At 43.2% G+C, this 19,994-nt stretch overlaps 1 protein-coding gene across 2 annotated transcripts in view; it reads right to left on the reverse strand.

The window, feature by feature from the left end:
* IGF1R (insulin like growth factor 1 receptor) overlaps positions 1-19,994 on the reverse strand; it is a 173,846-nt gene that overhangs the window by 35,561 nt on the left and 118,291 nt on the right. For both annotated transcript variants that reach the window (XM_048317237.1, XM_048317236.1), the window contains exons 3-6: positions 9,539-9,851; positions 6,890-7,035; positions 4,962-5,106; positions 456-670 (exon numbers count right to left, since the gene is read on the reverse strand). In XM_048317237.1, coding sequence (XP_048173194.1) covers positions 456-670; positions 4,962-5,106; positions 6,890-7,035; positions 9,539-9,851 — 819 coding nt within the window. The remainder of the gene's footprint in view (positions 1-455; positions 671-4,961; positions 5,107-6,889; positions 7,036-9,538; positions 9,852-19,994) is intronic.

Genomic DNA, 19,994 nt, shown 5'->3' on the forward strand with positions numbered 1-19,994 from the left:
ATGAAATTGTTATTCAGCAGCATCCTCAGTATCAAGAAAAAGTAAGTATCTGAGAGAGGAAAACACCTATAATGATGCACAGTTACAAAGGAGACTGAGAAATTGCTCCTTGTTGGATACACCAAACTACTGGATTTCATTTCTCATTTCCCAGGTATGCTCCTATTGTTATCTGCTGCTGCTGTCACAAAACAGGGGATTTGGGAAGCAGTCATCTTCTACAAGTGGGTTTTACAGATGAGATAGGGACAGTGTAACCACATCATTTTCCACCCATGCAAAGGTACCTCCACAGCTACAGTTTAAAGCCTGAACAAGCAGAAGGGCTGAAAGCCTCCTGCAAATCCTAAATTCTAAATATTGCAATGGTCAGCAACATGTCAGCATGTTGGGTTTGTTCTTGTGATACCCTCCTGTGCAGCTGGCATTGAGATTTTTTTTGTTTGTTTACTTACAAGAGGCTCTCTCCCCATTGTTCCTTGGATTTATATCTCCTTTGCTCTGTCGTCCCTTGGTTCCTGAAACTTCCTCCATACGGTAAATCTCAGAAACACACAGTTTAGGATTAAATGCAAAGTACATTTTCCCCTCACTGATTGTCAAGTTATGATGGTTCCAGTCCCACAGCTGCTGAAGATTGTGGTTGTCGAGCACATAGAAGGAATAATTCCTACAAGGAAGTTTTTGAAGAAGAAAATACTTGTTTTAATTCACAGCCCATTCCAGCGAAGAATACCTTAATAAAAGAAAACTTTAAAATACTGTGCTGTTCCCTCTTACTTTAAATTGGTGTTCAGCAAAGGGCTTTCTTCTCTCCCATGAAGCAATGAATGTTTAGGGGGCAGGGAAATGAGTGTGACAAAGGATTCCAAGGGTGACACCACACCGTCTACAGCCCACTCTAACATGTGTTCTAGTAATTGTATAGGAGCTGCTATGAGGAATATAAATTCATATCCTCTGAACAGCAGGTCTCTACATTGGATTTTCCATTTGGTGGCAAATGGGAAGCAGTAACCTTAGATACCTCATGGGAGGAAAAGGCTTCTGGAGTTCTGACAATAAAACACAGTCATCAGCACAACTCTTGCTTATGTTTACAAAAGCAGCTCTAAGAGTTTGCACAGAGAGGTTTCCTAGCCTCTCTTAGTTTACCTCTTGGCCCAATAAAGATTTCCTACATTGTGCCAAGAACAGTTGCACCTGTACATCGAAACCCAACAGCAAACAGTTGTACTGACTGCACAGGATCCACACTTCAGAGCACAGAACTAAACACAGGCAGCTGTGCCGAGCCCACTCCCTAAGCACAGCCCTGGAATAACATGCACATCCTTTATTTCCACAGATACTGTATAAAAGTTCTGTGCAAAAGGCCTATTAAATATTATGAAGAAATTCCCGGTACTACTCAACTGGACAGAAGGAAAAGACACACGTGCTACAGAAGCAAGATTATAGGCTCTACATCAGCAGCAAGACAACGCCTGCAAGGACACTGACATTTCAGAATAGTAGGGACAGGAATGCACCATCGGGAAATGAGATAAAGGTCTGTGTGGCTGATGAACCTAAATCAAGCCAACTCGTCACAGCAGTATTTATTTCACTCTGGTGGGAAGTCCCCCCCCCCCATTAACTACAGCAACACAAAATCCATTATTAACACAGCGAAGCCCATCTTGCACTGCTAAGCCCTTGTCAACAGAGCTACACTGGGCTTTCTGCAAACCCTTCTAACTACAGAGTTTCTGCAGGGAAATGTGGCAGACAAACCATAGGGCTCATAAAAAGCTGCTATACTACTAATTTATGGTTTTCCTTCAATTACTTCATTTAAAATTTAGCACTAATTTCTCCCTCACCCAACCTGAAACAAAAACCGTGCATTCTGGTTCCAGTCTGCACAGATTTGCCATTTCCTGTGATGTAGAGCATATTTTCAGAACCATGTGAAAGACAAGTTGTTTCTCATATTTCCACCTGTCCCCTAACTACCCAGGACCTGATTTCTAATGAAGTTGATACACCTAGTACCACTTCACACAGATGCTGAGAAGAATGTGCTCAATTAACAAGGGAGCAGAGACATGTTTGTGCTTTAAATGCATTCTGCCAGGAGAGAACAAGGATGCTGAACTGCCTGTGGGATTTGAAAGACATCACCAAATCCTGTGTTGATTTGAAAGTACTGCACCTTACTAAAGTTCCGTGTTTTCTTTCTGGTTTGAAAAGCTAAACTTACGAGCTTCTGAAACCTCCACACAAACTCAGCCTCACACCTCCACATACAAACTCCCCAGCTCACTTTTTCAAACTTCACTCACACATGGGCAGCTGAGAAACAGAAACTCCCCCAAAACCAGGACCAAGCTGAGGAGCATGGGAGCCTGCACTGCAGCCAGGTGTCACCAAAGGTTTGGAAGGCGTCATTCATTCTCCAGACGCCCTCAGCACAGGGTGCCTGCTCTGCTGGAATGCTGTGGTTAGATCAGGCCTTGCTGCTCTTCTGCCGACTGTGAATTCACCACACCCTGACAATAATGACCCCAGGAAAACAAACCGTAAATTCCTCAGTGAGGAACCACACAACAGCTAGAGATCCTGTGTACACCTTCCAACAGGCCTGACAGCTGATGCCTCTGCCTCAAAATGGTGTAGAAAACAGGGGGGAGGTTGTTTTGATTTTACAGACTGTCCCCCAGTTTGCTGCAGAAGTTGAAACACAACATCAGAGCAGGCCAGTGCCACAACTGAAATTCCTCCTCAGTCACCATCTTCTCGGCTGCTCCTGAGGGCCACAAACTGCTCATTTGCCAGGTACCCAAACTGGGATGCTCTGGGAAGCGCTACCTACATACCATCTATGCACACAGCAGTGACCACACAGACCCCAGCAGAGGATGGAGGGACCTGCAAGAGTCAGCACCAGACGAGGAAACAAAACCCTGCAACAGGCGCCGAGACCTCTCTAGCACATCTCCATCTCAGTTTCCCTATTTGCAAGGAGAAATTATTTTCTTGCTGTGTGAGCACATTCACTACAGACATGGTTTTCAAAAGAGGCAATGAAAACTCTAAAAACAAACAAAGTAGATTCCCTTTAAACTTTCCACTTTCTGTGATAACCAAGGCAAGCACCAGCAACTGAATAAGGAACAAGGAAGTTCTGAAGTGCTGTTTCGTTAGTCCAGTTCAATAAATAAAAGGACAGTGGCAGTGGGGTCAGTCATGTAATGAACAACGATCATAATGGGCTTTCAGTTACCCTCCCTCTCACTCCTCCTCAAGGCACTGCTGGCACAAAGAGCAGCACACTGCTTCCCAGGTTAAGATCCCACTCCCTGTTGTTCATAATTCTGCCCAAGTAATTGTTCAAGCTCAGTCCTTCCTTGTCAGGTGCCTACTTCCACCTAACTATTTTTGGACATGTTATTTAGACTGTGGTAATGCCTAAATTATGCCAGATGTTTTCCAAGCAAAGAGGCTGCCCCTGCCCCTTAGTATGTAACTGCAGTCATTTCCTAACATAGGGGAATTTTAGCACAAGCAGCTCTTTACTATAGATCTGTTTTATCTCCCCACTCAGTCCTGTTTTCTTCCTCAAAGCTACACCTGTTTACTTCTCTGTTTGGGAATCTGACTGATAAATCTCCTGTTTCCCCCCATTTCAGCTCTGCTTGCTGACAGACAAGGTACCATAAACATAATTACTTCCTGAGACACAAACCTAAACTCAAATTCAAAGAGGTTGAGGGAAGAGGGGAGAGAAGCAAAGACAAATTGATAATTGGAGTGTCTGAGAGCACAGCCTGCCGGGAGCAGCTGAACGAGCCCATGCTCGGCACTGACAATCCTCTGGGATTTGCAGGTGGAAACAAGCTTCTCCACAGAGCCAGTGCTCTTCCTGAGCAGACAGCATGCTCTGCAAGGGCAGGAGGGAGAGTTGCCCTTGCACTCACTCTGTCAGATGGTGGAATTTTAAGAATTTAGGGCTGACCAAAGACCAGCCTGAGAGAAAGAGGGAGGCTGTGAAGAATCCCTCATGTTTTAACTTCATAAAGTTAGGGCAAATAAATAAGACACAAACAACCTTTCCAATGACCCTCCTACCACCTTTTCTTCTACAAATTCCTCAAATTCTTCATTTAACAGTTCTGTCAATATGGAGGGCGACTGATTTCTTCCACAGAACACTGGTTTTAACTGGGATGGCTACTTGATTTGGGATGAGAAAGAGCAAGACAGTTTGATGAAGGACCCTCACCACACTTCAGCATCACATGCTCTGCAGGGATAAAAACTTTTGCCTTGACAGTCTTTTACCATCATAGGAAAACACAAGTTATGTACAGCAAGAAGTATCACATGGTGAGTAATTATAGAAGCAATATAATCCACAGCAAACATTTCAAGGGATCAACTTTTCCTGACCGGTCTTTTGCGTGCTCAGTAGATAATCCATGTAATGCTAACATTTCAAGGAGCTGCAAACAATAGCAACTTGCACTGTTTAACATTAGCTGGGTCACTTCCAGTTGCACTCCCTGGTCAGTAAAATGCGCATTTCCTTTCAGCTGACTTCTCCATAAAACTCTGCTAAAAGCCAACAGTAAAGAACTGCAAGAAAATCCAACTGTTTCTGAAGATGCTCTTTTCTCAAATAGAGCAAAAAGAACAAACAAAACCACTTTATTGATGTAAAGAATCTACTAGGAAAACCTAAAGTGAAAAGCAACAGCAAGGGTACCATAAAATACTTGTAATATACTCCATTTAATATGCTGATTTGGGCAGTAATGCAAATGAGCAATGCTGTGCAGAGGTGTTCATGAGGAGAAAAACGCTGCGTATTAGTGGAAGAGGAGATTCCATAAATGACAAGTGAATGGTTTTTAGGAGACTTATTCCAGAGCTTTGTATTAAAGTGAAATTGCATTTGCAAATATCTGAACACTTACCCGTCCACCTGCTCCTCTCCCAGAATGTATCGCAGGTTCTTCAGAAAAGACAGGGAGACCAATGCATGGGAATGACGAATCTTCACATACCCCGTTACTGTCTCAATCAGACCCATAAAATTCTCCAGTTCTGAAGCAATGTTATCTACAGTAAGAAAAAGATAATCATTATCATAACAGAATTCACAGCTTTGACTAATATTCTGCTCAATGCAGTATTAGCTCAGTAAAAGAAAATGTTTGTACTTGTTGCTTTTGAAAATGAGAGACACTGGTTTTCCTCCCCCAGGAACAGTTGCCTGTGCAGCCAGATGGTTGAAGGGCAAAAAAAAGCCACAGAGTAACAGTGGGAAACCAGTCTTGCTTTTCCATACTCGAATATCTGATTTTTCCATGGGCATTGACCTCTAAAGCCAGCACCAAATGGTGAGCCAGCATTCTGGCAGGGATGAAAAGACCCTTGTGTAAATGTACACATCATGAGATGGAACTGTTATTTTGGTATGGAGCAAAGCTCAGGCAGAAAGCTCCAGTGGAAAACAGAGAATGAGACTGAAGATGGAGAGGAAAGGGTGTGTTCCTGGTCTGCTCTGGGCCACAGAGCATTGCTTTCCATGACCTGAAAAGCTCTGGCTACAAAACTGAACCAGTTGATGAAACAGCAAAGATAAAAGCATAAGCAAGCCCTCCTGCCATGGAGCACGTTCCACACAACTTACTGAAGCCGATTTTCTATTAGAAATTATTAAAATGACTGCAGAGGAAGCTCCACTCTTCAGAACTGCCTCCCCTCTATGAGCTGTCCCTGCACAGGTCTTCAACACCCCATCCTTCACAAGCTCAAGCTTTGCTGTCCTTACCTCCAGCAACCCCTGGCCCAATCCCATTGCCTGGTGTCACCACCTTGCCAAGTTAATTAAGCCGCAGCTCCAAGGGGAAGTTTTTAAGGACTTGGGAGAAGCTGCTATGGGGCGTGTTTGTTGCCATAAACACACCAAAGTCCTAACAGATGGCTCGGAAGACCAAATACCAATGGTTGGTTCCCATACCAAATAATCAGATGCTCTTCAGCACTCTAAAACAATGCTTAAATAAAATTTAAAAACTCCCTCACGCTTGCCACAGGTAACTGGAACGTATCCCATATGGGAAGATTGTACCTGTAGCAGTGGGACCAAAAGTAAAAAAATTCACATGCTGCTGTAACTAAACCCCTGGAACTTTCATTCAGCACGAGGTAGGGAATCAAACAGATCTCAATCTTTCAACCTTATTAATGAAACCAAAAGGGACCTTCCATAAGGACATACAAGTCCAATAAAAACTAACAGCAATTTTTACTCTGCTTTTAAGAGCTCATCAGCTGTCAACACCTCCCTGGCTGATGAATCACTGCTCTGACAAATTTAATCCAGCGCTTGTTCAAGACATGTGACAGAGGTGGCCAGCTCACTAATGCTGACCATCCAGCAGCACAGTGTTAGGCTTTATACGAGTTCTCAGCACTCTGGATTCCATGTTCTAGCAAAACACCACACCTTGCCTTAAAAAGTGAGGATCTGCAGTCTTACAGTGCCATGTGACAAGCTATTTACCTACCCAAATGCAAGGATTTTCAACTTTTCCACCTTTTTGGGCCTTTATTACTCCTTTGGGACCACTGCTTGTCTAACTGCCTAATCCTGGCTCCTTGTCCTGCCAAAAAAGCTAACAAAAATACCAGCTTTCCCAGCGAGCTGAATACCTATTCCACCCGTGTGAGGCAGGATGGCGCTGCAGTGGGCCAAATCAAACAGGAGCACTGCTCTGGGCCTGGAAAGCAAACAGTTTGCTGAGTTTTTAATGTTCTTATCGTTATGCTGACGACAGAAGGAAAAATGTGAAAAGCAGCCTTATCAGGGGTTCCAAAAGCGAGGGCGATCACTTACTTCCACGCCGGATGTTGATCAGCAGATTTCCCTTGAGAATTGTGCATCCCTGCAACATTTGTGCTGATGTGACAGAGTCAATGGTCTTCGTTTTCCCATCCTCACAAATTTTGGGGCAAGGCCCCTCGCAAGGGCTGCAGAACATGCTGTGAGGAAAGAGGGGGATATTGAAAATAGACAGTGATATGCAACTCTGAGTAAACAGACTGCTTTGAGTTGAATTTTGGAAGACATTTCCCTCTAAAGCTTAGGCAAATCATCCAGGCTAGAATGAAAGCTGCCATGCTTGTTCAGGATATACTTGCCTGCTGCACTCCAGAGAGGCTGGAGCATTGTACCTCCTACAGTGACTGAATGGACCCATACCCACAGTCTGCCAGCTTCTGGAAGGCTCTGTGGTCCTTCCAAAGTCAAAGGAACCTCAGGTAAAACCCAGTGCCCTTGCAACTGTGTGTTTATTGAATTGTACCCAGAAACCCCTCCCTTCCCATTTACGCAGGCAGCCTCAGAGTGCAATGAGGTTTCGTGCTAATCCAGGACCAACCTCACAAAACAGGCCAGCCAAGAACTGGAGATGGGAAAATACTGTTCACATTCTTATAAAGTTGTCTGTGTCCATGTCCTTAAACCAATATTTAAAGCTCAGCATTAGGGAATTCCATGCTTCTGGCCGTTTAACTCAGAAAGACAACTGTGGGGGCACACAGTTAGGAGGGATGTGGAGAAAGTGAGCAGTCAATTAGTCACTACTTCTTACAGCTTAAGAGGCATTAAAGCAGCAAGTTTAAGGAAACAGAAGGTTGTATCTTGATGCAAGGACAACTAATTGGCAACAGGAATTCAGAGAGGAAGGCCAGAAGTCTAAGCAGGTTCAAAATGGGTGATACAGATGGAAACATCAAGACACAGCCCCAAACTCAGAGAAACCAGATTGCCAGAAGCTGGGAGGCAACACTGAAGCACACGCTCATTTCTGCTGCTTCTACTCACAGGCAGTCAGAAGCATTTTTAGCAGCCAAACTCAAGCAACAAGAACTCAGGGTAGACCAGCCTTTGACTACAGCAGGTTTTTAAAGGCTCCATGTTGTATTCCCTACACATTCATCTCAAAGTTGGACACTGTGCACAACACAGGCCCTCTGATCACTCCTCCTGGTAAATGTCCTTCCTGATTCAAGGTAATTTTTATTTTTCAATTTATTCTTGCACTTTTCTTGGTATTTCATGATTACTTACTCCACCTTATCACTTCAGAGAGAAAAAAATAAAAATGAAAAAATCCCAAACCCAGATCCAAAGACAAAGGTTTCTACTGACAATACTGATGGACATGGACTTACTATTTATTTTTTTTAAAAGAAACTGAACCCACTTTCCTCTGAGGCTTAAAGAAACATGTAAATTGATAACAGTTTTTCACGCATGAACCATAACAGAAAGAAGCTCCTTTTCTTAGTAGTAAGCTCCTATTTCAAAATCCTGGTCTAGAACATGCCACAAACCACTAAAAGCTGCAGACACAAGAAAGAGGCTTCAACTAACTGTACAAAGAATGCTGGAAATGCTTTCCATTTGCAACTATTTGTTAACAGCACCTCTGGGGAACAGAACATTCACTAGCCTTGAATTACAGCTCCTTTCAATCTCTGCAGAGAACACAACACTGAGATAAGACAGGATGGCCTCGCACTCCAGCGTAAGCGGCTCAAACTGCTGCTACTACAAGCTCCAGGAAATAACAAAAGCTGCACTTCTCAGGTGAATACCTGGATTTGGGGAAAGGCTGTGTTAAGTTGCTTGTATCCAAATGCCAACTGGAGAGTGCCTGGAATGGATGGATGACACACATACACAGACACACAACTGCTGCATCACCACAATCACCTTTCCAAAAAACACAGCAGCCTACAAAGACACCTTTTTAGCATAATACTGAAGCACTACAAATTTTAGCACACTGACTATCCTTCACTCAAACTCCATGACTTCCAAGGGTCAGTAGGCAATGAAGGCTTCTTGCTTAAACCACTGGCAAATGACAAAAATCACAAGCAACCATTGCTCCAACTGTTAGAATTAAATAACAAGAGGAGAGTAACAATCTTGGAAGAAATTATTCTGTATAATATTGTTGGCTGCTGCATACCATCTATATGATTACTTCCTTCTAAAACACCATTGTTATCTCCTGGAAATAGTGAGAAAAGGGAAATTAAATTAAATACACTGAAGAATACATGTGTCTAAAATGCAGGCACACATAAAGCAAATAACACGCAAGGCAAGGTAACTCCTATGGTTTGTTCTGTGTGATAATGGTCATCAGTCAACTCCAGCCTTGGGCTTAACTTTCATTTTATTACTCTCTACTTGAAGACCTGGTTCTGCATTGCATGACCTCCTCTAGCCCTGCTGAAGAACCAGAGCCCACTGATGCTGCACAGGACCACACACACGCATCAGGTGGATTCATCATGGAAGGTCTATCAAGATTCATCAAGTCAGCTTCTACCAGGAAGCCATGCAATCCCCCACTGCAATTCCCCCTCCTGTGTCCTCCCTTCTACCCCAAGTAATTTGCACCCCAATCTGCCCTTGAACAGGGACTGGCAAACCCAAATAGGACAACCCAGACAGAAGCTGCCTTACCTTTGGCTCCCATTGCGGATGAAGCCCGAGGGACACTCGGCCATGCACTCGTCGTTGTGAATCACAAACTTCTCGTATTCGCTGGCGTCCGTGGCGGGGACTTTGGAGCAGAACTCTCTGGTGACGCAGCGCCAGCCCTCAAACTTGTACGTGTTGGGGGGGCAGGTGGGCAGGCACACGCCCTCGTAGTAGTAGTTGCGGCAGGCCACGCACGCCGTGTTGTTGTCGGGCGCCGTGCAGCTCCCCAGGCACTCGGGATGGCAACACTCGTTTTGGTCTGTGCAGGCTCTCTTCCCACATGAGCTAGGGCACACTGCAAGGACACAAAGCAAGGGAGCATGAGCAACAGCTGCTGAGGTAAGTGGCACTGAAGGAAAAACCCTGCTCTGTGCAACTCTATAGCAATTCAGTCCCTGCACTCAAGAGCATCTCTGAAAAACAACCCAACCCACTACTGTAAAAAGTTCTGGTTTTCTCAGCTTTAGTTGCCCGAAAGTATCTTTTTCTCAGATCAAATTTATGACATGAACCAAGTAAGTAATAAAGAAAACTGCTGAAAGCAAGATCAACATAAGGATAATGGAAACAGGCAGTACTGGAACCTATTCCATAGCCCTAGTATTACGGATAATTTTTTTTTTGGCATGCTGACTTATTGTCTTTCTAAGCATTCCTTGTCTTTCCTGTTTGTACTTCAAATTGGTCTTTTATTGGCAAGAAAACAAGCTTCCTTCAAAACAACTTAATTACACTTGTAGAAGGAAGCACTGCTCTACTGCAGCACACATGGTTGGGCTGACCCCAGTGTAGCATCCCAATGTTGCTTATGTGTGCAAAATGTGGTTTAATAAAGTATCAAATCATCATCCACATCAAATACCAAGGAATTACGGAGCTACTATTTTCCCCTGAAGAGCATAACAGAATTCTGCCTTATCCTCAAATTCTGGGTTCAGAGAACAAAATATGAAAGGGAGAAAAAAAATGGGGTGCAAATTTATGGAGACACTCGTTTTATGTGAAAGCATTTCAGCTTGGAAGACATGAACAAAGAACAGAATCCTCAGCAGCTGAGCTCACCACTGCCAGATCAAAAGAAGTGGCAGCATTATATTTATGTAACAACAGCATTTTGATTACAGCACTCTATGGCCTTTTAGCCACACAAGCCATGTGCCAGAGGCTCTGGAAACACACAGATTGCAAATCTGGTTTGCATTAAGTAACTCTTTGCCCCTTTCTAACTTAGCTAAAACACTGTATCAGTAACAACAGCAGAAAACTCGATTTCAGTGGTGCCACTACAGAGAGATCCAAACAGAGCACCACAGACATTTAAATGGAATGATTTCAGCAGAAAGCAGAGAATCAGGAGAGAAGTTAACATCCCAAAATGACCATGGAAGCAGTTGATGAAACTCCACACTAGTTCAGCATTATGATTTATCTCCCAGTTTGCAGCCATGGTGTTGTTTTAATGCAGGACTAAACACCCTAAAATCTTAGTGCCCTCCTCTTCCCATAAGGAGGTCCAGGCTTTCCAGTTTTCACAGTCCCATTCAGCAGAACTCCACCATCCTGACACAGGAGAAAATGCTTGAGACTGCTGTTAAGCAATAACAACAGTAACAACAACAACAACAATTCCCCCACAAACAAACCAAAAACCCCAAAAACCCCCACTGCTCATAGCTCTGCATCAAGGATGTTGACATCTTCCACTGACTTGATTATGAAGAGCCATTTTCTGATAGCTTTAAGTAGTGCCCACCTTGAAAAGGACTTGTCAAAATGCTATCAAAGAATTTTGCATTTCTTATCAAAATGATTCTATACTCACTGTGATTAATTTTAATCTCCTTTTTTAAATGGATGGAGGGGAAAGACTATGAGAACAAGGAGGTGGGACCCCATGAGCACGGCCGGTGCCTGCCCAGGTACCACAAGTATCACAGCTATCACATGCAAACCAAACTGAGAAAATTTTAACAGAGCCTGTAAGACTACAGAGAGCAGGAATGCAGAGGCAATCACTGCTAAATACTGAGTTGTCTGAAGGTGCTGGATGATTTTTTCCTTGAAAAGGAAACAAACCATACACACCAAACCTTTATCCCAAAAGAAAATACGTATACAGGTGTCTGTTCTTTCTGACTGTAATCTGCACCAGTGCAACAGAAGTCTGCGCACTTGCCACCTTAGTAAGGCATCACGAATTACCTTTCACCTTAAGGTACACAGGACTTGCATCTGGCACTACCAAGGGATTAAAAAAAAAATAAATCAGTGTGCCTTGCTAGCAGATGGACTGCCGTGCTGAGTGGGTGCCAGAACTCAGATTTCACATGGTAGCTATATTTCCAGTTCAAAGCCCTACTAAAAAAACCACACACACCCTCCCAACCCATGCCTCCACGAAGTTCATTGCTGGATGTATTGATTAAATACATCATTTTTTGTTTTCATCTGAACAATGTGCTGGAAAACAAGCACTGCTGTACTAAGTATTGGGATAAACAGAGTTTATTTCATTCCTGGGAAAGACTCCTGTATTCCCTTAATGCCTCTGCCATTCATGAGCAATCTGCTATATAAACAGGATTCCCTGCATCTCCTGGTAAATCTGCTGACTCTGGTCTACAGAAATATAAATTGGAGCACAGAATGATACACAAGTTCACATGAAAAAGGCAATCAGTGAAACAGGTTTTCAAAACTATACTATTTTAATCACAACCATTTTAACATGAACTCTTGAAAACTTTATAAAGATAATTTTTTAAAAGCTCAGCAAGCTCGCTTTTTCCTCAGTCCTATCTTCTGCTTGTTCTTGCTAACATTGGCAGGGTTTTCAGCCTGGAGACAATACGGGTATCCTGTTTCTTTGAAGAGGCAGAACAAGAACTTCTGTGTGTGTCTGTAGGACACATTATCAACAACAAAAAAGCCTTATCTGCCTTACACGCCAGTTCCCTCAGATATCCCTGTTCTAAAAACCTTACTAAACAACACCAGCTGACCTCACAGTCCGGACCCATCTATCCTCCCCCCACCCTCCCAAACTGTGCTACTTGGGCTCTTAGATTTGTACCAAACATGTAAAATGCAGGTTCCAAAATACTTTGGCCAGGAAAAGCGCCCTGCAATACACTCAGTAACTTGTTGACTTTATTCTTCAAGAACATTAGAGACACAAACACGAGCAAACAGTGGGCTGACATTTGGGGACAGAATTTATCAGCCAGGTACAACAGTGCCTTGGAACATGAAGGCTGATGACAATATACAAAAAAAACAACCCCTGAACAAATCCTTGCTGACAAGCCCAAGGGCAAAAAATGCTTAATTGTCATCACATGGAGATACCAAAATAATGGAAAATTTCAGAGACTTTGGAGGGCAGCCATGGGAGAAGGAAGTCAAAGCAAGACATGGAGAAGGGCAGACCCTTAAGCAGTTTAATAAAGAGATGATGGAGGCCTGAACAGACCAGCATCCATTTACATTTAGTGAGTGAAAGTAGTGTCAGATGATCAGATCTTCAGAGAAAGACAGCAGAAGAATACCAGTAGCCACCTATCAAATCTACTGGAGCAAAACCAACAACAGAACTTTTTTTATCCATCCATGATTCACCTCCCCTCTGATTTCTTCAGAAAAGTTTTCCCTGTCAACAAAAAATTTAGGAGATTTTCCAAATACTATTAAGATACTATAATCACTGACAAAAAAAAAAAAAAAAAAAAAAGGTCAAAATATTTCATTCCAAGATGCCTGTTTTACATTTGCAAATCAGATTCAGACCTGACATACAGCAAGGAGATACCTTAAAACTAAATGCAAGTATCTCAGAAACACGAGAAGCCCCAACAGAATCTGACTCAGAGACTCATTATCCTCAATTAAAACCCCCAAGATGCTAAACTAGAACTGCAAACACAAAGCAAGGTTTGAAAATCCTCAAACACAGCTCTGGGGAAAGAAGATTTTAAAAGCAAGAAACAAATCATCTGCCTGTATTTACGACAGTTCTCTTTTGGACAGGCTCAGGCTAAGGAGGTGGCAGTAAGTTTGTCTGACATCTAATCCTCCCTGCTATGTGAAGTGTGCACCACGCCAGGGCTCGCTGCAAACAGCCCGCATTGACATCATGGCTATCGTACAGTTTGGACAGACAAAGTGTTCTTATCATCTCCAAGACGCCATGACTTCAGCAATGCTGGAGCAGAAAAATCAGGTGAATAAACAATCAGTCACAGGGAGTGAAAATGCAGCCAGAGGAGGAAGACTCCTGGCAAGGGAAGGCGCCGGCCTTGGCCAAGGATGGCACCGTGCCAGTCACATGCGGGCAAGCAAAATGTTGCCAAGTGTGGGATAAATATTTTTTAAAGATTCTTTCTCTCCTTGTAAAAAGATATTTGATCCTTCTTTGAGTTGTTTTGGTTTTTTTTAATATATTCTTTCGGCTTTTTAGAGCATCCTTCAGATAAAATAATGTTTCAGAAAAAAAATAGGGGAGAAAAAAAGTGCCTTGTTTTGAGCAGAAACCAGAGGAGGAAGGGAGTGCTTCCTCCTAGCCAACTACTGAAAAAATTAGCTGTCTAAATTCATCCACAAAGACAGAAAAATACGGTCACTTTTGGAATGTTAATCCTTCTATATGACAGAATTTAAAAAATATTGCATTTTAATGGGCTAAACTTTGGTACAGCCTTTCAAACAGCTGACTTCAAATGCTCAAACAGCCTATACAAGACCTGATTTCTTTTGCCCAATATTCTGTGAGAATAGAGAGACTGGAGAGACATTACTCAGAAAATCCAGTTCCAGTGATTCATGGTCAGGGCTGGAATCAAAAACTACAGAATAAAAGGAAATACACATATTAAATACATGCAGTAGCGTGTTCTGATCACAGAAATATGGGTAAAAGTCATCTCCAAGGCACTGAAGAGGCCATTCAGAGCAGTCGTGTAAATCTTTATATTACCACAGAAACAGGTATTAGCAGCATATCAACAGTGGTGTATTTTTTGTCTTTTCTGTTTCCCCTTCTCCAAAACTGGTCATCTCACATTCAGTGAAAATCCTGAAGGCAAAAAATGCTGCCATGTTGAACTACTCTCTGATAGTTAAGGCATGAAGTCTGGCAGCTTTTGACATTAACTGCCAGATCTCAAAGGTTCAGTTCAACCCAGCACTGATCTAGGACATAAAAGAGATCATCTCCTCCTTCTTTAAACCTCCAGTATGTACAGTCATGTCCACCAGCAAAATACTTGGACAGGTCTATACAAACTTATACCAAGACAGCATTAAGTCTACAGCCCACAAGCTATGTCTGACTCGAGATCATTTCACCAGTCATGCGTTTCCATCTTTAAATCCTAGTCGCTACCAACCCATTTTTATCCCTGAGACCTTTCCAAGGATCCTGAAATAATTCTGAAGTGGCTCAGTGAATTATTTTCTTCCCACTACACCTGGTCAGCCTCCACACAAAGCTTTCTGGTCTCTCGCTTCTCGGTATTTCTGTTTGTCACAGATGCTGTATTATGCCTTTATCCCTTCATGAAGGAGTAGGTGTTATGAAACATCCAGAACCTCAAAATAACCTCAATGGATTTTCCCAGCCTGGTATCAGCTATCAGCCCACTAACTGCCCAATTTTTAATCATATGAAAGATTGATCACAGAATAGTTTCTCGCATCCTCTTCCTCAGGATTTTATGGGTGAAAAACAATACACAGTTGTGCAACAGTTGGAGCCAACTGCTCAGATGGAAGCACATGTAGATGATTCTGGAACCAAGGAAGTGGAAGAAAGGAGTGGGTGACAGGTTAAGAAAAGTCCAGCACCATCCAGCACCTGGAGACTCTCAGATTCCACCAGATGCAATGAGGTCTAAAAGGCAGAGAGGAAATATTCGTCATTCAGTGAGTGTATTTCAGCTGGATACACTGGAGTTTGATGACCCCACACATCCCTCTTTTAGCCACCTCTCACTCATTCCTTACCCTAGAAGTTATACCAAAACAGCTTCCAGGCGTCCCAGCTGTGATACAAAACAACGTGTGTGCCAGATCCATTTTATTCAGACTAGAGGACCTGGGGACACTCTTTGGCACTGTAAAACTCCCATCCCTTCAGGTTTCTGCAAATGAAGCAATCAACCCTGCTAAATGCTCCAGGAGCGTTACAGGAACTCCCATCACACCAAAATGAGAACAAATGGAAACCTGAGTGAAGAAAACAACCACCTCATCCCACAGTCAACAGGAACTCATGGATAGCACAGGTAGTGTGCATTTGCTCCCAAGTGCGTAAAACTACGGCCCAGGAAGGTGAAAACAAACACGACTTATTGACAAACCCAGGCAGCATGAATTGCATTCTCTTTCAAAACAGTTTATGTTGCCCAGCACAGCCCAGACTGGCATCATTGCAGCTGGCACTCGAGAGAATGAGGAAAAAAACAAGTCCGTTTAGTCCCTTCCACGCCAGTATGAATTCAGTACATAAACAAACCCCACAGAAGCAGATACACAACCATCTCTGGGGAGTTTGGGTCAGTTGCACTCTATCTTCAACACTGGGTAAACAAACTGGTCAGGAACGTTTTACCATCAGTACCGCACTGTTCCAAAAACATTTCCTCTATGGACAGGGAAATTTCCCACTGGAAGATGCAAATCAGAACGGTAGCATTGATCAGAGTGGGGATGAAGGCAGGAACATGAGGGTCCCCCTGCGGTGGTGAAAGCTGCTCCCCATCCACTGCCATCCCTCACCACTCACTGTCACATATTTGTCCACATTCCTAAAGGGAAAACTGAAGTTCCTGAACTCTGCAGTAACAGATAAGAAAAGCAAAGCTGCAGCTCTGAGGCAAATTATTTGTCTTTTTGCTGCAGATTACGAGCGATATATTGGGGTTTTGCTTGTTCTTGCTTAAAGCTAGATTTAATCTGCCTGTCTTCCAAATGCTGCAAGTGTAAGGCAATAAGCTTTACGGGATTTAATTAATATACTGCAAGCAAGGAGTGCGGGTCAGCCATCTCCTGGCAAAAGCCCAGCTGGAGGAGGACTACTATTCACATTCCAGATTTATTCTAAAGGAGGAAGACAGCCTGATAACATTATCACACTGGCCTAAATTATGTAGCTGTCCTAATGTCGAAGGATCACGGCAGTTTAATCCAGGGCGAACAAGAGTCACTGGTTACGAGGGATTCAGCTCCTGCTCCATTCCAGGAATGCCCTTTGCATTCATGCCTTACACCCATCAACAGCTCAACCATTCTGGCACCAGCAGTGATACAGAATGTTCGTCTTGGAGGCTGAATCAACACTGCTCCAGCCGAGGGCTAATTGCACTAAAATTAAAGGGAAAAAAAAAACTTCCAGAAAACTGTTCATAATACACACAGTGGGGCAAACCTAGAAAGTTTTTGTTCATCTCCAACTAAGATGACAATGACAAAACCTGTAGAGTTCTGAACATTAGAAAGATGAAAATTCAAGGAAACAGCCAGAAAGACCAAGAACATTCAAACTGTTTTACTACAGAGCAAGACTTTTCAAGCTGTTCACCTGTTAGTGAGATAGGCCACTAAAACCAGGATTAAGATCCAGATGTTCAGGACCCCGAGAAAAGAGGAGGATGATAATGGAAGGGCAGAACAAGTTGCAAGAATGCTGATGGTCTGCAAAGTTATCAGAGACACCTGGTGCTTTTGTTTTAAATCGCAAACTACTAAATCTGGGAGTACGACATCACTTATGATATTTGTACATTGCAACCGAAAGGCACCCTGTTAACAACAGCAGCAACGATGCTCCAAACAATATTAAGGCAATTATGCTAAAACGATCAAATTAAGTATTTCCTTCAGGACTTCCAGAAATACAAGAGTGTAAGCAAATCTGACAGCAACTGAAGATTGTGCTCTAGAGATCCACAACAATCAAAGGGTGAGCTCTCTCCTTGGTTTTAATAATCACGGAATATATTTTTCTTTCTAAATCTTCCTCTATTATAAACGCAGAGGGAATACAAAAAGTGCCAGAATTTCTAAGACCTAAAAGCAGACAGGAAGATTGTGCATTTATCCATGTCTTAACTCATTTAAACAAATTTACAGGCAACACTGGCAGTGGGAAGGATACAGCTGACTTTAAGGTGTATTAGAATTAGTTTCTTCTCATATACCACAACCATGGACAGAAGCATTTCCAAGGAAAATGGGAAAATGTTGAATTATCTTTTTAGACTTGATGCAAATTGCTTTCATAGTCTGTAAATCATCCTGAACTATCTGGACCTGAACTTTTAACTCCATCCTCCATGGTTTGATCTCCAAACAACAGAACTGCTGCAACAGTCGCCTGTTTGCTTGTGGGTTCCTGACCAGCTCTGTGTGTAGACAGAAAAGCTGGAGCTGGGCTGCGGAACCTGCTTTGGGGAAGTGCAAGGATGCTCCCAGTCGACTGTGGCACTGGACATGACCACAAACCCAAAGGAGGCCCCAAGTGAACTGCTGCAAATTCAGCAGCTCTGAATCCCCAGACAGCCCAGGCAAAGGACTCAAACACCTGAGCCATAAGCCAGTGAGAAAAAGTGCCTTGGGTCAGTGAAGAGCACAGAATGGAACAGCAGCAGCTGGGAGTGCTCAGTGTTTCCTGCTAACCCAGCTGAAGGATGACAGTGTCGTCCTGCCTGTACTTAGCTCAGTATCTTTAAAAACCTCCTCCACTGTGAGACTGAACTATTTCAGTTCTTCAACAGTTTGATAAATAAACTGTTTGACTGTGACATCCCCCAGAAACTGCAAACACACAGAATATACTCACGGGACAAAGAGCACACACAGCGCTGCCGGCCATGTACTCACACACAGCTAAGACTTGGATGCTCGAGTTGTCTCTGCTGATACACTTCACATGCTTTTGAGGAATTCCTGCTAGCATGACTGGGAAAAAACAATGACATTGCTTCGGACTTCCTAAATCCTTCCCTGTAGTAAGGATTTGTGATCAGATTAGGGAGTACCAGAGGTTTATTTATTTATTTTTAGGAAAGACAGCCAAGGTGAGCTGTATCCCTGGGTCTGACAGGGGCTCCAGGCTGCAGCAAAGCCAGCTCAGAGACACTGCCTGGCTGCTCTGAAGCTGGAGACAGCATCAGACAGCACTTATTAAAGAAAAAGAGTGGATTCGTGTTTTTGATATTGGCACAAAGTAGGAAGCACGCTGCTTCCCACTCTGTTTTTGCTTGAGTTTGGCACGTTTGAGCTACGCTTTTCTTCTCTGGTACCTTTTTTTGTCATCTCAAGTCACATTCACATGAACATATAAATACGCAGATCCTTACGCGCTGGGTATAGCAGATACTTACATGGATGGTCTCAAAAAAGAATATTCTTTTCACACACTAAAAAAATTATACAGAGTTATTTTAAATTCAGAACTGTTTGTATATTCCTTATAAGTTTATAAAACTCTCACTGTCCTCCCATGACTAACGAAACTGGAATTGAGAGAGTATTCTATATTTATAACTCGTCTGGTTGCTCATGCCTATGGCCCTATTTCCACCCTCCGTTACTGTACACAGAGCTATGTGAGGTATTGTGGGTTCCCAAACTTCACCGATTTCCTAACAAGGCAGGCCTGTGTCCCGGAGGAACAAGCTGGGGGCTGTTTCGTTCGAGCGTTGGCCGAACTCAGAGGGAGAGGCCTTGAGCACTGTGGTTTTGGCAGCTCTTCTTCAAGCTGGTGTTAGAGGCCATGTCTGGGCAATGACACGCCAAGCTGGCACCGGGCTGGGGATCGATGCTCTGTCTGCAGCACAAACCCTCTGGGATTCCTACACACTCGCCCCAGTGATCTCAGCGCTCCAAGGCTTCGCTGAGCAGCTCCTCAGTCACCTACAGCACAGACACACCACAGGCACCAGGCAAATCCAAGCGTGACAGACTCATTGGCCTCTCAAAATCCAAAGGAAGCAAAACCCTCAAATTTTATCCAAAACCCCCTTGAGACCTCGGTGTGTTCACTGATGCTGGCCCACTACAGACCTCCAGTGGCTGGCAGGGAAAGAGACTCTATCAGGTATCTAAAATGAAGCAAAATAAGGGAAAACTGGATTTCATACTGTAATGAAGTTTGGGTTGGGTGACATTCTTTATCCATATGAATGCCCAAGACTCATGCAACCATATGCCATCTTTTGAACAAAATCACTTTGCTAGCTCAAAAATCCCAGGAAGAAATCTGAGGTTTTGTCGTGATAGAGGTGCCTCATAATTGACGCATTTTTAACTCATGCCAGGCACCTATGGGGCACAAAGCCTTTTCTAATTCATGGTTCCTATATAAGCTCAATATAAGTAAGTATTTATCCAAAAAGCAGAGGGACATACAGAGAGAGACATTTTTCAAATTCAAAATATG

Source organism: Corvus hawaiiensis, chromosome 13, assembly GCF_020740725.1.
Source record: "Corvus hawaiiensis isolate bCorHaw1 chromosome 13, bCorHaw1.pri.cur, whole genome shotgun sequence".
Taxonomy (NCBI): domain Eukaryota; kingdom Metazoa; phylum Chordata; class Aves; order Passeriformes; family Corvidae; genus Corvus; species Corvus hawaiiensis.